The sequence below is a fragment of the Alternaria dauci genome, chromosome 10 (genome assembly GCF_042100115.1).
Source record: "Alternaria dauci strain A2016 chromosome 10, whole genome shotgun sequence".
Classification (NCBI taxonomy): domain Eukaryota; kingdom Fungi; phylum Ascomycota; class Dothideomycetes; order Pleosporales; family Pleosporaceae; genus Alternaria; species Alternaria dauci.
Genome location: NC_091281.1, coordinates 639,467 through 658,619, shown reverse-complemented (window position 1 = coordinate 658,619; position 19,153 = coordinate 639,467). Strand labels below are relative to the sequence as shown.

General features: G+C 52.6%; 2 protein-coding genes across 2 annotated transcripts; both read left to right on the top strand.

Annotated features, from left to right (window-relative positions):
• Window positions 1-1,981: 1,981 nt before the first annotated feature.
• ACET3X_009633 (uncharacterized protein) lies at window positions 1,982-3,621 on the top strand (the record flags this gene model as incomplete). Its single annotated transcript, XM_069455770.1, has 3 exons — window positions 1,982-2,022; window positions 2,088-3,389; window positions 3,444-3,621. 3 exons carry the CDS (start codon window positions 1,982-1,984, stop codon window positions 3,619-3,621), a joined length of 1,521 nt encoding a protein of 506 aa, XP_069302466.1.
• A 5,041-nt stretch (window positions 3,622-8,662) lies between these two features.
• Window positions 8,663-9,437, top strand: ACET3X_009632 (uncharacterized protein; the record flags this gene model as incomplete). The annotated part of the gene is made up of 3 exons (XM_069455769.1): window positions 8,663-8,793; window positions 8,860-9,006; window positions 9,056-9,437. The coding sequence occupies 3 exons, from the start codon at window positions 8,663-8,665 to the stop codon at window positions 9,435-9,437; spliced, it is 660 nt and encodes a 219-aa protein (XP_069302465.1).
• Window positions 9,438-19,153: the final 9,716 nt, after the last annotated feature.

Below are 19,153 nucleotides of genomic sequence, written 5' to 3'. Positions count from 1 at the left end.
CCTAGGTTGTGACAGGTCGCGCGGTAGGCAGACAGACCCCATACCCAGGTCGAGGGCACGGACCGAATAATGGGTCGCTGTGATCATTGTGCGGGTCTGATATGCACGTCGGTTAGACCCCAGATCTTTGCATGCTTATCGCGGAGCGTGTTCGTGGTATTCGGCAAGAGTCGTGATGCTGGTGGTCCGGCTTTCACCAATTACGATGACGGGTAGTGACATCATGCCCCATGTCGTTAGCGCAGACCCAACGGTCCTAGCGGAAATCAAAGGCGGGGCATCTGGGCAAAGGCCGAAGAACTTCCAGACCTCTTTCAAACCCGTCTTCCTGATTTTGGCATCTTTTGCGACCTTTGCTTCATTTTCTTGTTCGCCCAAAGGACTCCATGCATGCATGGAAGTCCGCCGCTAAGACGCGTGGTCCCGCGACAGTGGAGGCCGTCTGGAGGCCGCCCGCAAAAATCGTAAGATGACGTCTGGGCATTATCTCGATGCCGTTAGAACTGAGGCTCGACTTGGGTTTGAGGTCCCGCACGATAATGGACAGCTTCTTAGGTGCCTGGGAACGGAAGCGCGTGCCGTAATGCGTCCCTCTAGGACACCATTCGCTGTCCTCCTATCGCGACCGCCCTCGCCTGATGTTGAGGGTGACACATGGTTTCTTGACGAGCCAAGGTTTCGCGAAGCGCCGCTAGGATGAAGCGCGTCTACGTCGAGATACTCGTTGCTGTAGCGAGCCGTGCGAGAAAGGAATGCTATCGACTGGTATCCGATGTGACAGCAGGTGTGGATCACGAATAGGGCTCGGCATACCGATTCTCGATCTCTGTAATCTGCTGAGGCTATTGGCTTAGGTCGAGGGTATTCAATACCTACGTCGTCTCACCGGTCTCAATTACCTTGGCAATACTATCCACCATGTGGCTCAGCCTCCCCTCAAGGCGAACTCCAAGGCAGATCTGTTTCTCTCGTTGAGGTTCGCGTGTTTGGGCCCATGCCGATGGCTGTGCTGTCTGGAGACTGCTATTGTCAAGGCGAAGCACAATATATCTGAAGCTATGCCTCTTAGCTTTTTCCAGAGAGGGTGGCACTTTGAGAGTGTGATAATACCCCCTTTTTTGTTCGAACAGAGCCGCATCATTCTACGACAGGTTCCGATGGCCGGTTGACCCCCACACCCACCACGGAAAAGCGTCCACATCAAAGCATATTCCTTCTGGACTCTCAGAATCGCCTGCAAACGATATGTCAAAGTGGTCAAATCCCATCTTCCAGATGCAAGTCCTATCGCCGCCGCCGGTGTCCGGAAATAGCTCCGCTTCATTTCAAGGACTTTAGCATCGCCTACGTTGCCGATTCCGTTCTAGAGCACAAGATGACCAAAGGTCATACCGACCTCGATCGACGAATCCTCCCTCCACATTCGCAAAGATGACCTTGGCGTCGCTTGCTTTTCTTTCATGCCCATGCGTGTCAACGCGTCCAATGAGCCATCACTGACTCAATAGCCTGGGATGCCGGCGGTCATTGGCAACACAAAACGATGTTCGATCCACCTGCATTTGCTTGGCCGCCACGGTATCCGAATAAGGGTGCACCCCGGTCTTGGCGTTCGCCGGAGAACCCTATACGCCCATGCATATACGTTGAAACTCAGGGCTGTCTAGTACGATGCGAAGTCTTCGTCTGCCTTCTGCCTTCTTTCAAATGGCCCTGACCGAGGCTGCTGTTGGCGACATGGTGTGTTGGGCTTCAATGTAGTCCTCCTGCTGGCTTGGAGCTCTCTGACGGCAGCTATTCGTCGCGCCACTGGTCGACAACGTGTATTCCTGCTGCCAGTCAGTACAGTCCTGGAGGAACTTACATATTCGCCGCTAGCCATGACGTCCATCGGTTTGACAGAGCTTTGGGGTTGAAAAGGTCCTCCGGCGTTGTGAGGGCTCGTTGCCACATAATCTAAGACCGACCCCGCGCTCTGAAGATGCTCATTCACTTCGAGACGAAGCGTCGCTGGAACATCACGTAAGTGAGTTTGAAATCCAGGCGCAGCTTTCTTGCAGCTAGAACATGTGCTGATTTGTTTGTAGCATTTCCACAACTCGGCACAAACTTGTTGAAGAGACAACGGGGCCAGGTGCTCGGTCGTGCACTTGCCGGAGGTCAACCTTCGCTGGCCAAGTGGACAGTGATAAAAACTCATTGGTCGGGCGGTATCCAAAGGATCTTGCTAGAGACGAGTTTCTCACCAGAGATTGTGTCCCCGTCCTTAGGTGTCGAAACTTCTTCCGCAAGATACATCGATTCTCAATACAGATCCACCGAATGTATCCTCATCAATACGCGGATGCTACCCCTGACGAACCTCCACCGCCTTACGAGTATCAGCAAGTACAGGAACTTCCTGCCTCGTCGATTCACGAACTTCCAGATTCGCGCATCCTTGCGCCAGAGCTTGAAGGTCAACACGGGTTCGCAGAGCTCGAAAGTCCTATGGAGCAAGCCAGCGATGATGCTCTCTATGTCGGACTAAGTCCAAGGTTCTACTCATGTTCGAGCGAGTCGAACGAGCATGTTGTAACCGCAGATCATATGGTGCTTCGCCAAACCCCATCTTTCGAGTTGCCAATGCTATCCTGGAGTCAAGGTACCCAGCAACACTTCGGTACAGCGCCCAGTATGACCAGCAGCGAGCAATCACACAAGTCGTCGCCCATATCACCTCTCACACCCGTCGGCAATGGTGACTATTCCACTCAGCTTCATTCCACTACCGATCTTGCGCCTGATAGCATATCGCCGCTAGACAGTATCTCGCCATTGGACAATTCTTGGGGGGTACCGGATTTGTTCGGCATGGGATGCGATTACGCTCCCCACACCAGCTCTTTGACACTTTCGGACGCGGGCTCTTTGGAGTCTCTTGGAGAAAATGTACAACACTCTCAAGCGCAACGGTTCGATGTTCAACCTGATAGTCGTACCCGCTCCGCAGCGCAATTGCCGTCCGCAAGTCAAGGATCGTATATCTCCGACGACCAACGAGATTTCGCAGGGGACGATTCTTTACCAGAGTCTCGCGCGCAGTATTGCAATACCCAAAACGTCCGCTTGGGCGTTTACGAGTACGGTATTAACCTTGGATGGCTATACCGTGGAATTTGCGGCCAAGATGCGGCGGAGGATGGAGATGCCGAACACATGGAGTCGACGGCAGATCCGCTAGGACTGTCGCAGAATACTCCACACTCCAATGAAGGTCACCGTCCATTGTGCAAGTACATTGAGCTCTACGACCACCAAGCTCCTGAGGTTGACATGGGATCGAGAGCCGATAAGATCAATTATCCGCCAGAACATTGCGGCCAATGTGGCAAAATGTTCAATGGCAGGTACGCTTTGTCTCCCTATGTCTCACTCGTACATCAATATTGACTTGACTACAGGTACCGTAAGGGCAATCTGCGAAGGCATGTCCTCTCCTTCCATAGGACCATGGCAGCCGTCGTGGGAACAGCGTGCCGGATCTGCAAGAAGGCGTACAAGCGCGCGGATGCCACCCGTAAGCACGAGTGGAACAAACATAGCATGCCAGATGCAAAGCCCAAGAAGCGGGGAAAGTAGTCACGCCAGCCGCGACACTATGGTCGACTGCGACGATCAATGCGTCGTAGTGCAGATCGGAAGCTGGTATTCTTCCCACCCTGGTGGTGCAAATAGCTGCTTGCGGCTTCGATTCTTTCACTTGTTCCAAATGCACCCGTTGTGCTCTTATCGCGCTGGAGCGCTCCTAATGTTTCTGGCGCATATGCGCATCTTTCATTCCCATAGGTGGAAAATTTATGTATAATGGGCATCAACGCTATCCAATCATTGACCCGATGACTGTGACATCATGATCTACCATGCCGAAGAGTAATATGGTAAGCCTCGTGGATTTCGCGTCCTCACTCCTGGGCAAGCCGAAGTCGGCCTGTTTTGAACGTGACTCATTCGTACGCGGCTCTTTGAGTCCACCAGTACGTTTTAAGAAGTTCCAACAGACGGTGCTGTAACAGGCCAGCAATCTCATACACCGGATTCTACTCTCACCGATCAGACCGCTCCACTTGCGCTAAAGTAAGATAACGCCCTGGAAATCTGTACCTCCCACGTGGAGCCCTTGCCCTGCAAGTCCAGTGAAACCAGTGAATCCTGGCAGTGCAGCGAGACACAGCATGTTATTGGATCAAAACGCAAGCAGCAGAGCCGCAAGTGCACCCAAGGGCTTATGCTCCAGACCATACGCACTCTATTATCCGGTGGACCAGCAGGCGATGGATTGTGATCGGCTCTGGTTTCGTCATGGCGTATCAGGTGCTTTCAATCTGGACGGCCCGACATCTAGCACTTCAAAGTTCTAGCTGCATGACCCTCGTGGTCAATTTAAGCTTTGAACTATGAGTGCCATAGAGTGCCCATCGACAAAGTCTAGACCGGGCCCGTTGAGCACATCCACTGTCAGTGCTTTAGGTGGGAGGATCGCGTCGTGAGTAGAGGTACCGGGATGTCGTTCAGCATCATGCTGATGTTGCCAGCGCATCCACCGCTTGTAAGGTGACGGCGATCATGACGGCAAAGACTAGGTATACGCAATGTGTGAAGCTCTCACTGCCGTATGAGAGAACCCGGAGGATCGGTGCCGTTAACACGTGCTATACGTATTAGGTATTCGCAAAGATGGGAACGTAAAAGTGTGGGCGGCATTGCCGATGCACCTCTTGCTGTCATGCCAGGAGAGTTGCACATTAAGGTTTGAGGGCTCTGCAGCTGGTTGATTCGGCTGTACAACTAGGTGCTGCGGCAAGGCGTTTACCACGGCGAAATCTACCCAGGGCTTGACGAACGGCTTCAAGAGAAAGGGGTGAATGCTCCTTCCTATTTGGTAGCGTTAGAAGCCTTGCACTAGCCTTTGCCTAGTACTCAGTGACCTGACAAGCATGTCGAGACGGCGGTTGTACACGGAAGGGTGAGTCAGTAGGAGGTGGTACGGATAGAGACTTTTTGCGACATCCGATACCTTTCCATACATGACCAGTATGCTCTCGAATGAGTCACGCGCCTGTTGATGGCCGATCCGCACCATATGTGACAGCTGTATTTGCAACAGCATGGCACCTAAACCCCATCAATGACAGGATGCGCGATCGGTATTGAAAACCGGCCAGCTAGATGGGTATTGCATCCAGGTCATGGACTGACGTTTGAGAAGGGTTGTTCATACGGCGGTTGAGCAATACGCCTACCGGGTGTCCATGGTACAGGGGCCAAGAGGGGTTGGCTCCGCTTCCTACAGTCCAGCTGGACCAAAAGCTGTATTGTGCCAAAAACCATGGCCGGGATCGATGATAATGCTCTTTCGAGTAGCAAGTGCGAGTTTTGAAAGCGGGAAAGCCGCTTTGCGTCGCGCTGTCAAAGACGTTGTAGCATGGGAGCTAAAACCGGGCAGCGCCTTTCGGTACCGCTCTCCGCTCCTCATCTACTTTAAGGCGAACGTGGCGCAAGGTAGTGGAGACTACACGGATCTATTCTCAGTCGCTGCGACGCCGTTTCAGTCCGGGCCGAACACGCACGGGTCCAAAAACTGACATACCAAAGCTGCCGAGTTTCGCGACGCGACGGTAAAGATGCAGCTCAATTACCAGCTTTTGGCGGCCTGGTCTTAGCCACGGTTGCGGAGGAGGCTCAAAAGAGACAGGGGTGATCATTGGCCATTCCTGATCCGTCCTTACAACCGAAGATGGTGCCGCCTACTGCGTGATTGCAGATTGCTTGCACAGAGAGTGCATATGCGATGTGGGGCCGAGTCTTGTGGCTGCTCAAGATCGGCACACTCAGCTGGGTTCGCAGCAGCGGTTACCCAGAGCACAACCCTCTGTTTGAGTGATGCACGGGTTCTGGTCGTCCATGCCGTTGTGGATAACGGGGTGCGCATTTCTTCGACGACTTTCGCTAAAATGATGCGCGATGCTCCATGGACGCCCGCATGTTCGGGGCGCGTATGAGCGAGGGGCACTCATTGTCTAGACTATCCTGCTGCAGGTCGAAATGCGCCTGGGTGTGCCACGGACCGTCAACTAGTAGAGCGCATGAAATTGGTCTGTGGTGTAATCGATTGGCTTCAAACAAGATGTCGCAATGTTCAGGGATGTTAGAGAGTCGTGATCAAGTCTCCAACTGTAGAACACGGTCGTAGGCTGATGTTGGCTCCTCCCTCGACCGCAAATGTCAACAACGACTGACTGAGACGGCGGAGCCTCTAGCTCAGATACGAAGTGTCCAATCCAAAGTTGGAGTTTGACGTGAGGATGGTACCTAGCACTGCTGCCCAACAATGGCGAAAAGCACACGCAGGCGCCTGTGTTTACATCTCTCATGGCTGTATCTCCAAGTTGGCACCGAATGTTGTAGGTGTTCTTCCAAGGAACGCCGCTTCGTTTGGCACCCCACTTACGCATTTGCGTGTGTAGGTGCGGCAGGAGGTGCAGCAAGCCACTGCGCGCGCACACAAGTGTGTCTGCAGCTGTCATGTCGGTGATAATCAGCGCTTGGTATGGTGCTGCCGATTAAAAGCCCCCGGGCGCCCGGACGTAGCGGCTCAAGTTCCTATGAAGTTGTTTGCCAGTCCGGGGGGTTGGTCTTGTCACGAGTCCACTCTACGTGTTTTGATCGCCCTGCTGTCGCCACTCGTATCGTTCTTCGCTCGACTAGCCATACCCTGTGCGTATTCTATGGCAGGCCATGAATCTCCGACCTGCAGCCACTCAGCGTCACGCGTCGGAACATTGGAGGTGTACTGGTTGTGATAGCTTGGGCATCTCCGTTGATGGTCCGAGGATATGGATGCGCTAGCAGAACAGAGTCGGCCGTGCTGTAGTGAGCTGAGCGAGAGTAGGCAACAGGCAGATGGCCAACGTGGCACAGTCGTCAAGGCCAGACTGTGGGTATAGCAGCTCCAAGGTATTACCAAAGCTCCCGAGTACTATCCTGATCAGCCAAGACTCTTCTACCGTGTTTTGAAACGACAACAGTCAGTCCCTCCAAAGGCTGAATTGCTGATGGAGTTACACTGATTTCGTAGTCATTTCTTGGCTCTTGGAGGTCCTCCAAGACGAATCGCGTCCTTGATCCGTATGGACCCATCATATCCATACCTCCCGCCGCACCACGAGCCTCACCTTCCGAGGTCACCACCACCACCACGACCGCCGCCGCCGCCGCCGCCTCCGCCTCCACCTCCCTCTTCTTCCCCTACCCGTCCGCATAAAGTTATCGTTGCCCCGGTAGACCGCTCTCAAGCTCGAAAGATCCCTTTCTTTCGTCTGTAGTCACGCCAGTCGAGACCGTTTACGGCTGTCCGGCGACAACAGTCTTTATTGTGGAGCACAACTGTCCTTGCAATATCCAGTGTCATCGAGACAGTGCTATACTCCATTCGTCGTTGTCATCAGGGAAAGGGCCAAAAGCCACCTCGTCCAAGGGAGGCTGCCATACCAAGTCGGCACACGTTAGCCATAAAACAACCTGACCCTGGCGATCAAGTGCTCTCCACAACGTGGCACGTCGTCAAGATATCGAGTAACAACAAGGCCACCGGTTACCAGTCCCCATCCGAAACCCGCCATCTTCGAACCAGGCGTCAGGTCGCCCCTTCTCTTTCACGCATTCTTGTCACCAACAAATCCGACGTTCCTCGTTGCCAAGCTCGCGTTCTTTTCAACCTCGTGTTCGCAACCCGTCTCTCCCAACGTTCTTAGGCACAGCCGCAGCTCTGGGGAGTTCCAGATCCAACCATCAACTACGCCACGAACAGAAATCGAAGGACTCATCTTGTCGCTTTGGTTCCTGTACTCCAGTCGGAAGAATGGCAGGCCGTAATCGCAGGGCGAGACAGCCCAACCCAGCGGACCTAAGCTCTACTCAATACAGAACTCAAGAAGTTAGTCCCTGGTCGCAACCTTCGCAGAATCCTGGCAACGACGGAGGCGTTTCGTATTCCAACACATGGATGAGCGACAACCAAGAGCCGAGCGAAATAGCCTCCACGTATTCGGACTGGGATGGGGAGATGACAAAACAGCTTCTCTACCAACCTATGTCCGAGGAGCGAGATGCGACGGACATAAGAACATTCATTCCTCAACAAGATGGGATCCAACCTGGGATGCAACAATCCATACACTCGCAGTATGCCGAACAGATACCCCACGATGCATTGCTGTTGGACACTCGAACACAGCATAGGTTTGCTACTTCGAACACATCCGAGGCCGAGCGCCACTGGAGTGGGCAAAACGACACGTATGACGGAGAGGACGTCTTCGGATATACAGGATACGACACATCGCATCTCTACCGTTGGCCACACAATCAGCACGCGATTGAAGACATCTCGCAGAGCCCCGATACTGATCCCAACTCTTCCTCGTTTCCAGGCTTTACCACAGCACAGCAGTTCACACCAGACGCAGATCGTCCTTACGTACTTCCAGGCATGTCGTCAATGCTTGCAACTCAAGATATCGGGCATCTTGGCAGTGGCAGCATTGAACCTCCCTTGATCGGGATTGACAGGACACAAACTGGCGCGAATCCAGATCCTTGGTCTCCTTACCAGCCGCCCGAGATGCCTTATCCGGCCCAGCAAGGTGACACGATCCAAGAAGCATATCCTAGTAGCATCTCGGGTGCCACGCCATCAACGTTCGGATCTGACAATCTAGAGCCAAGTCGTCAGGTCGTGGTCGGCCCTCAACCGTACGTATCATCCGATGATAAGTATAATGAAAGTATGGATCAAAACATACTCACTCCGCATCCCAGGTCCTCGTATCGACATATTCCTCAAGACGGGTCGAATCTTAGCTCGAAAAATCCGTTGTTCACTCGCCTGGCTTTTGTCGTACGGCCAGCGACACCGCCGATTGTTTCCTTGAGGGATGCCACATATCCTAGTGCATCAGATACTGGGTAGGTCTGGGGATTACTGTTTGTTGTATAATGTGGCTGACCTTGTTAGGTCGAGCATCCTCGGTCGTGGCCTCTTATCGCCGAAGCCGGAAAGCATGACGTCTGACACACATTCTTGTGCATCAGATACCTCGTCGCCTGCAGCACCACCCGAAATCTACTGTGACATTGACGACTGCTGCATAGCCTTCAGTGGCAGACACAGGAAAGGTAACTTGGCTCGGCACAAGAGGAACAAACACCGCGGTAGAGTCTACGTCTGTGAAAACGCATCGTGCGAGAGAATGTTCAACAGGCAGGATGCCAGATTGAAACACTACCGAACACACCATCAACGACTTGCCACCCCATACATTGCGCGACCTGAGACAAGGCACGCAAACCGTGACCGTGACCAGTATTCCGACTTCATGAGTAGCACTTCCGGTTGAAATCCAGGACTGCCGCGATCAGCATGTAAACGACTCTGCCGCACCCCAAACAAAACCACTCATGCCAGCAACGATTAGACCAAGACTATCTCTTACTTTCTGTATCGATGTTCCTCGTTTCTCTCGTTTTGCGATCGGTGGCCTTTCGAGAAGTCGCGCAGGGTTTTCACATCATCATCCCAACGTTGTACACCTCCAGGTTTCCATTATGTTGTAAGCACCACAGGCTTTGCTCAGTATGCCCATCCAGCACCTTTCCTATGTTGTCGTATAGTGCCGACGAACGAAGCGAATCGAACGCCGAGCACACTCACGTCCTGTATAGCCCTTCTCTTTTGTATTGTTTCTTTTCGGCGTTGGGTATACGTTCGCGGTGTCCAGTCTTGGTGTCGTCGCATGTCTTGATGGGATGTGGTTGAGGAACCGCCGTGCCGGCAGGCTAAGTTGAGGCCCACAACGCGTCATCGTCTAGGCAGTAGTTGCTTTGCCACAATCGTGCATGAGGACAACAAAGAAGCCAACGGTGAACGTGATCCTTCCGAAAGGACGACGATGTCGACGGAGGACCGCTGAGGACGAGCTGGGCCGATAGTTGAGCGCGTCGTAACCGGATCGCGGTGACTAGGCAGAGAGGTGGGGCAGACCGGGTACTGCCAACCCAAACTGCAAACGTTTCGCGGTTAACACCTGAGCAGGCATCTCTCTGACTTGGCCTACATGATGCGATGAGCTCCATGTCGACGGCTCGGTGTGCTGGTCGACCAGGGAAGGCCTCTTCCACACGCCAGAGCAGCCTGGGGTTTGCGCAAAAGATGGAAGCTTCGGCCCGACCCGTTAAATTGACAAAGGGTGCAACGGTGTCGCACGGGAGGTTGCGGACGGACTGGTGGGCTCCGTGCGACAGGGCGTACCAACGGCTACATACATGTTTCTTGCACCTCTATACCTCGGTTTTCGGCAAAGATGAAGCACGAGTGTCGATCCTTGGAAAGTGAGGCTGATGCGAAAGCGAAGGTATGTGATAGTCTTCTGGTTTCCAGCTCGCGAAAGTCGACTGACGCGTTATTGCTTGTGTTACTAGGTCTGCAACAAGCTTCGGGTATAGATGTAATCGTGTGATCCTCTCAAGCGTAACGCGTGCGATGGCAGCACATGCTACCTATATATCGGTCGAGACAGAAGCCTGCCCGTCAGAGCTCGTTGCCTGCATAGGCCTAGATCGTTACGTGGTCGATGTCATCTATGTTGCCTAATACCTATCACTCGCCACGCTGCTCTACCATCCCGAGGTCCCTCATCCCGTCTTGATATCCAATGAAGCTGGTGTATGTCTCTTGGCTGCTTTCACTGGCTGTCTTTGAGTCAAAGCTCTTTGGTTCTCCGGTCAGGTAGTCAGTGTCGAGTCGAAGGATCGCCACGAGCGTCGCCATATCCAGCCTACACGCAGTAGGAGTACATGGTTTCCGTTAGGACAGCTCCTATCGGCTCGAGGATCTTGGTTGCACTGGACTGGACTGAGCTTGGCTTTTGGGCTATCGGAGAAGATTACGTACCGAACATGGCTTGGATATATGGAACTGGATGGCGTCTATTTATGCAGCCGAGCCCCTTTCTTCGAGGCACACCTTTCATGTTCCATCTCCAGCTGACATACTGCGTGCTGATGGCTGTAAACGCATGATCATATTCCTAAATAGGAATCCTTTCTTTGCTTGAAAAGAACGGGCTCGCGTCGTCCGATACGAAAGAAGGATATCCTAGGGAAAAAAAAGCTTTTAGACGCAAGTTCTGTGGCGATTGATTTGTAAAGATAGTAACGCCACCCAGTGGCGCAGCGTTGCTGCATCCTGAGATCATCAGGTCTAGTGTACACCCGGGCGCGCCGAGAACTTCAACACAACATTTTCTAGGAAAGCAATAATCTCACAAGTTGCTGTGTTTGAAGTCCCGGTTTGAGGAGTTTTGATCCATGATTGTGGGTGAAGCTAACACTAGTGCCAGAGATTGTGGCATCGTGCATACATAGTATGCGCCTCTGGTGGCCTATCGCTCCAATCCTTGAGAGAACACAGCGACGATTTTGATAGGCTCCTGCTTTCTCGGACATAGTTTCAAAATATGATAGTGCTGGTATGAAAAAATGACTTGTCATAATACTCCCAAAGTGCCTCCCACATACTGTCAAAGTGTTCCAATTGAAGCAGCCCTTCATGTCCATCCCAAATCGGTGAATTTTGATGCCCAACGCACAAGGTTCCTATCTCGAAGTGCAGCTTCTCATATATAGCCACGGAGCCAGTCATTCATGCATCTCATCGTTTTATCGCGTTACAGCTGGCATTCTTGAGTGGTCCTGCATGCTAGCTGCGTCGAATCCGAGTAAGAAGCAAAAGCCATGTGATTGACTTACAGCGGTCATACGCTCCATTTCCACAACTGCCTATCCTCTTGCACCTCATCGCGTCAGAGCATAACACCATCAGACATTGTTGACCGATAGTACGGTGTCATAGACATACCGTACGAACGCGGCAGCCCTAATGACGCCCTGTTCTATTGTCTGGCGACGCTGTACCACCCCAACGCCCGAACTCTGACGTTGCATCGATGTTTGCGGTCAAACCCATCAAAAACGGTCGCACTGGTGTTGCGGACATCGAATCTCGCGATCCTAGCAATTCTCGCGATTCCAGCAAATCTCACGAACCCAGTTCTCGACCGGCACACATCCAGACTATTTTCGCGATTCAATGAGGTGCTGTACACCATTCAAAACTAACGCTACGATACTGCGTTGTCCATAGGATATCGACAGCTCGGATCTCCGCTGTCCGATGACAGGTGTGGGGCGCTGGGATGTTGGAGGCGTTGGCGACGTGTCGTCGAATGTCGAATTTGATCCCACGATACGTCTTGAAGACATCTTGATGCATTCGTTGGAGTATGCATCATGAATCGATGCTCACCGAGTGGGTAAGGCAATAGCAAGGCGCACCCATAAGCCCTTTGGTTAAGCTATGGTTAGCCACCTTTTGAAGTCATGCGTCATATCTGCAAGTCATCCCAAACCATACCATTGGTAAAGCGCGTCCGAAAAACTCGTAATGTTCCTGCATACCTAAGCTGGCCTATTGCATGAGACCCAACATGAGTCACACATTTGTAGCTCTTAACCGGCATGCTTGAAGTGCGTAAGCGAATGCTAACCTGGAAAACATGGCACTCAATCTCGCCTGAGCTTTGTTACAAGGTGGACTCTGTCTCCTCCAATGGATCTTAGTCCAATCTCTACATCCGAAACGGGATGTTTTTTGTCTTCTGTTTCTTGGTGTTCAGGGTCCCGAAATGTTGGGCTCAGATTGTAGCCACCCGTCGGATTTCCTCGGCAAGCGGGAGGCGACGAAATCGACCTCGGGAGGCTGTGCACATCAGAATCCGCCACAACAGGCGAATATGACTCGAAATGTGTCGAGAAGCTGGCAGAACGTCCGTTCTGACATGGTCCGTGCGTGCAGTCCTTTGGGTGTCAGGTCGATGTGGTGATTGTTGGGCGCTGACGGTGGTTGAGATGCGCATGTGCACCCACAGTTGATTGTGCCTCAATCAGATGACGTAGAATAGAGAAATTATAGTAAATATCGCAGGTGCATATGCGAAGCCATAGGTTGCTGCGACAGGGTATGGCGATGTAACACATCGCAGACAGCTTGAGCTGATGCCATCAACTACGCTAGAACGAATAGTAATCTTGATGGATGCTGTGCGGTAAGTGAAGCTAATGCGCAGCAGTCTCAGCTGGCATTGCCACCTATATCGATGACATTGCAGATGCCATGACTGGATTCTGCCTTCCTGCGATAGTCGAAATACAGACGAGACGCAGTCTGGAGAATCGTTCTCATCCTGCACTGGCCTCTCTAAGCTACCTAGGTATACTCGAGCCGCACAGAGCACCAAGGGAAGTGAGCATGGAGCTGATGGGTTCGGGTTGAGAGCGCAGGTTTAAGATGAAAGGGGTTGGTGATTACTCCTTCGGGTAGGAAGCTTCGTATGAACGGTCGTGCACGCCATGTTTTTCCTCACACGATCACGCTTGCTCTGCCTTCTTGCCTGCTACCACAGACGACATTCATCCAAGACGACCCAATATTGGCGATTCCAGGAGGCCATCCACTCATTATACCACTTCGATCTACACAGCTTGGTTGCATTGTGCAAGGTATTCTTGAAGTTGCCTGAATGGCCGAGGGGCGGCATCATCCCCGATCGTGAAGCAAGCGACTGCCCCTACGCGGATCGGCTCTGTAACGCGTTATTCCCACCCGGTACTGGAATGAGGCAAAAGGCCATGGCACGCAGATGGCAGCCTTGAGCCCTTACAAGGCTCTCCTTCGATGAGTCGATGAAGACCGTCAAGGTCCTGGAGATGTTGCTTGCCCTCTTGAACCGAGCGGCCCCCAGCAACGGCGAGCGTTGATGCCCCAGCCTCCCGAGGTCTTGAGTCTCAACCACCCTTCACAAGCGCTTTCGTACCGAGCACGCCTAGGTACAGCGCCGCCATACTGAGCTTCTCTTCGAACTCGGCTCATTGCCAAAGGTCTTCATCTTCTCTTATGACTTACTCGACATCATTCCGTCTTCGACCCTGCCTTGATGTCTCAACTTGTCGCGCCAAACCGGACTATGTGCACCAGGACGATCTAGGAAAGAAACTCCAGATATATTGCTGACCCTCGAGAGCTTTTTGACACCGGCGACCGATCAGACGTCAATTGGATGAGGTTCACGGCTCTGCAATTACAGAAAAGAAGCCGGTGTACCTGTCGCCGCATGATCATAAAGATCATGCTTACCACGCGACAGCGCTGGGTCGGGAGCAAGATGATGATGGTGCTTGCGATAATGCTTTACACGTGCATCCTGGCGCTTGTAAATTTTGGTACACCCGGGTTCTTCACAGTTGTACTCCCGCGGTCCCTCGCCTTGTTGGCTTCCATGCTTTAGTCGTCTGTGACGGGCAAGGTTGCCCTTCGCATAAGCTCCTCGAAAGCTGGCATTACAGCCGAAGACGTGGCAGAACACACGTTTATACTGTTGTACTGAAGACACACGACTCATAGACGTGGGTGACAGGTAGATCGATTCAGGCTCACGGATGGCAAGGCCATACTGGACTCCTCGGCCGGTTACGCTGTATCTTGTTCAGCAGTCGCCTTTGGCTTGCGATCAGCATTTACTTACTCCAAAAGGTTGTTGTGGTTTGGCCTGTCGGGACTCTCTACCGGCATCGTCGCACAACCCTTTCTCCTCTTGGAAAACTGTCTTGGTACAGACTTGGCCGACTCCCATAGCCAGTGTCGAGACGGGGGTGGCTGGCCATAGCACGTTGTACAAAGATGCAGCGTCGGTTGATCCTCTACCCTTCCTTGAGACGGTGATGGATTCCACTGTCCGTTGAAGAAGTTGTTCCCCATCCACAACTTTTGACCATCGTACGGTGGAGGTACTTGGTTGTCGTGAAGAGCTGAGTTATTTCCATGAGGCTGACTGCATGGCTTTGGGTCTGGGCTCCCAGTATGATGCCACTCTAGATTGTCCAATCCGTCATACGTAGCGCCGGACTGCCATTCCCTGACCATGCTTTGGCCATCGATGCCGCCATGGTTATCGTGATGCGGCATAACCGACATTGTCTCTGGGTTCTTGAAGCCTTCGATAACTCGTGGATATCCTGATGCCGGTCGGTCATGGCCGTGACTGAGTGTCGCGTGGTATGTGGTTGTTGGCCTCTTAGGACCGGCAAGCGCGCAAAATGCATCAGTGCTCGGGACGTAACATCGGCATACATGGACGTCATCTGTCCACTCTGGATCATCGGGTGCACCTTCATGTGCCATTGTGCGTTTCTTGGTGGGCATCCTTGGTAGAGAGGGCGGAGGGGCGAGTCTTATGCGACACAAAGATCCAAAGACTTGAGAGTATGCCAGCGAAGGGTGCGCCTCAAGGCAGCTTCTGCTAAGCTTCGTGAGCGAGGTACAAGTAAGGGTGGCGCTTTCAGGCAAGGGTCAGCAGTACACAACGCTGAACAAGCAGCGTGCAATGAATGACGACTGGAAGGTACTGCAAATGCGTACGTTGGCGAGCCGTCACCTATGACATCGGGATCGACGAGGGGTTCCAGTAACGAGGGATGCCTCTAGTACATCGACAGCATCTAACGACACTTGCGTCGCGACCCCTTCTTCGTCAATGTCTGGAACCTGGAACAGTGCCGGTGGCCTCACTTTCCTTAGCTTCGACGCAGGCTAGTGTTGATTCGGGCAGTGCTGACAGGCATGGAACAAAAGGTCTACGGGACGAACGAGGAGCGTGCAGGCAGTCCGGGTGATGCCTGAAGACGACGACTGCAAGACGGTTGACGTTGCTCGACCGAACGAAGAGGACGACACGGCACCGTGGAGTGGCTTGTAGAGGACTTGGGATCTGCTCGCCTCATTCTTGCTCGTACTGGCGACGAGTGGTCGATTGCGGTACCGAGGTGCTCTCAAGACGAGCCTGGTGTCAGGCAGCTAACACTGCGTGTCAGCGAGAAGGCGATCGATCTCAACCCTTCGAACGAACACTAGCGGCAGGCAAATCCATGTACAAACGATACTTCATGACATTAATGCCTGGACTGTGCCTCAGCGGCTGCGCCTGCGCCCTAGGCCGTCTATAGCCCCGCGTTGTGACGATTTCCAGTGAGGTGATATGGCTGAACGAGATATGTATCGCCCCATCTCGAGAAGTCCTGTCACTGCAATTGCAAGGCAGATAGGCGACAGAATTTTCAAGGACTTCAAGGGCGACACATCGCTGGTTCAATGCAGTTGGCGACAGACTTGCACCTCGGTGAGACGAGACAAGCGGCGGGCACAGGGAAAGAGTATGCGACATCAAAGACGGAAGAATCCAGAGATAACCAGCGTCAAGTCGAGAGCAAGGCAGAACGCGGAAAACCCGCTATGCTTATAGCACGTAGAAGGCGTATTTTGCCGTCATTATGGCTGCATCGCTATTTACGCCTCCTGCTCTCAACAGCTGCATGCGGACACAGAACAGCAGGTCGCAACCATTCTGGTCACCACACAGCTACACCCAACAGTCAAGACTTCTCACCCTAAACTGGCCGATACAGCGCCATAGGATGGAAATTAAGCGCCCACATTGTCCATCTGTCATCGATGAACGGTAGCCTTGCTTTCAAAGTCACCTGCATGCTTACCTAGGTTCCTCACGCGTTGTTCAGAGCGTGCAACTATAGAAGAATGCACAGTCATTCGGGAGAAACCGACTTCCAGGACTCTTGGGTCTTCGATTGGAGCATGTTCGGAAGCTTGATTTTTCCAAACTCTGAAGCGCTTGGATATACTATCAAGTCTTGGATGTGATCCAGTCACTTAGTAGGATGCAGAGCGCGTAGCGCGCACGCTTCTATTATATCTGTACAGATCGCCGCTGATCTGATGTATACAGCGCTTCGAAGGGGTGAGAAGTATAGATCTCGCAGCTGATAAGCCAACTGCCTCTCAGCTACAGAGCTGTACATGTTAGTACAAAGCCGATGGTGTGCAGATCAGCAGTAAAGAGATCAACACAATCCATTACAGGCCCTTCCTCAACTGAAGTGCGGGGCTTCCGGTTCCATCTATTGATTTCGGTATCGGCTATAGTGGCTTCCTTTGTCTTGTGACTTGCGTGCATGGCGGACGGTCTGCGTAAAGTCACACATCTTACGCGATCAGTACGCGCTTCCTGACTACCCTCTTTGCTCATATCGCCACGACCTTTGCACCAAACACGAAGATTACAGTCCAGAAGGGAATGATACTTATTCTCGAACTTCTCCGTTCTCAACAAGACGGTGCAATGAACCGCTTCTAAACACATGAAGCCAAACTACCTGTGTTGAGCGAGGTGGCGTCGACGCCAGCGGAGTTTGTGTGGGCTTGGGTGCAGCCACACAACAGAACCGTCCCATGTGCGCTCCTCCAGGATCGTCACCCCTCTCAAGCTGCGCAAATTCGCTTGACACCTACGCATGACGCCAGAACGCCTCTGCCAACTCCATATTGCATGAGCGCATGTTCAGATGGCCCCACACGATAGGGATCGTGCACCAGATCGTTTATGGATTAGCGCAATCGAATCAGTGTGGGGGCCGGAAAGACGATGGGTGTCGCGAGATTGACTCTATTGCACCGAATCCCTTGGAGAAATCTACGCTGATCGCAGTCTGAAGTTCGCCAAAGATACGCACATCAATCACCAAAAAAAAACATGGGAAAAATCGATGTTTGATAGCTGAGCTTGGATGCGCCGACGCGAAAACATCCAGTCGCGAACAGCACGGCTGATATTTTACGGAAGACTCCCAGTCCATCTGCCCGACTGTATCAAGGTAGACAGCCTGCTTCTACTCCTTCTCAACCATGGGCATAGATCTCTAGGTGTTTTTGACGCGCTGGCATGCTCCTCATGTCTTGGTTCTGTCGGTTTCATCCGGGTTCCTCTCATTTCCGAAACCGCCGAGGGACATCTGGACTCTAGTATCTCCTCCTTCTCCCCATGTACATCCTCAGTCGTTTGGAGATGGTACTCTTGCTCCACCATGTCTCGCGACAGACATGCCACGAGCGTGTCAGCATCTTCCAGGGTATTGACTGCTCCAATCGTTAACCTGACTATACCAATAGGAACTCCATCCAGTATATCAGCCTCCTTATTACACCGAAAGCCCGCATTGAATGCTCCACGCAACCACTCGTCATCCACACCTAGCGCGCATGCCGTACCCGCGGGGTTACATACGTTGCCCGTACGAACATGGATCCCGCTAGCTCTCAGCGACGCGCCGACATGCCATGGGCCAACGTATGTTCCGTCACTTCTGCATACATTGAAAGCTATAGTCGGTCCTTGCGTTAGCGGGTCGTGATAACTGGAGTGTTTAGACTGGTACATCCGGCATACTGGCGCGCCATTGTCATGAACCATTCTCGCCAAGCGATTGTGTAGGATTTTGGCAAGCCAATTGGCATGTTTTGAAACCTCCTCGAGCCCACCAAACAGACTGCGGTGAGTTGCTATGGCACACTTCAGAGCAAGTATATTCCGGAAAGCGATTGTTCCGTCCTCTAACCGTGCATGTAGGCTCGATGCTTTGCGAACTACCCACGACTCTTGGGTGCACGTCGTCATCTCCGTCGTTCCACCACCGAAATATTTCCGCTTGTCGAACACATGGCCAGCCGCTTTTCGAATGATCAAGGCACCAAGGTCGGGAAATCCAAAGATCTTATAGAAGGAGAGTGTGATAAAGTCAGGGGCAAAGAGGTGGTTGCTCAAGTCGATTGGAGTCGTAGATACCAAAGCGGCTACGTCGAGGAGAGAGTAAGAGCTCGGATGGTGTAACGAGAGTCGGAGCCTAGTAGCCCACTCAAGTGGAAGTCGCTCACCGTTCATGTTTCTGTCGTAGGGCAAACGTCAGTGCGGACTCTCATAGCGCACGCAAGGTCACTTACGACTGTGCCGGGTAAGCAAATAACAACGGCCTTCCCGACAGGTGCTCTGCGTTGAAGGTATGATTCCTGCCGGCAAGCCAATTTTCTGTCTCTTCGTTTGATGCGAGGCAATGGCTACGACGGGCGAGTTCACGAACGCCAACAAGGCTTGTG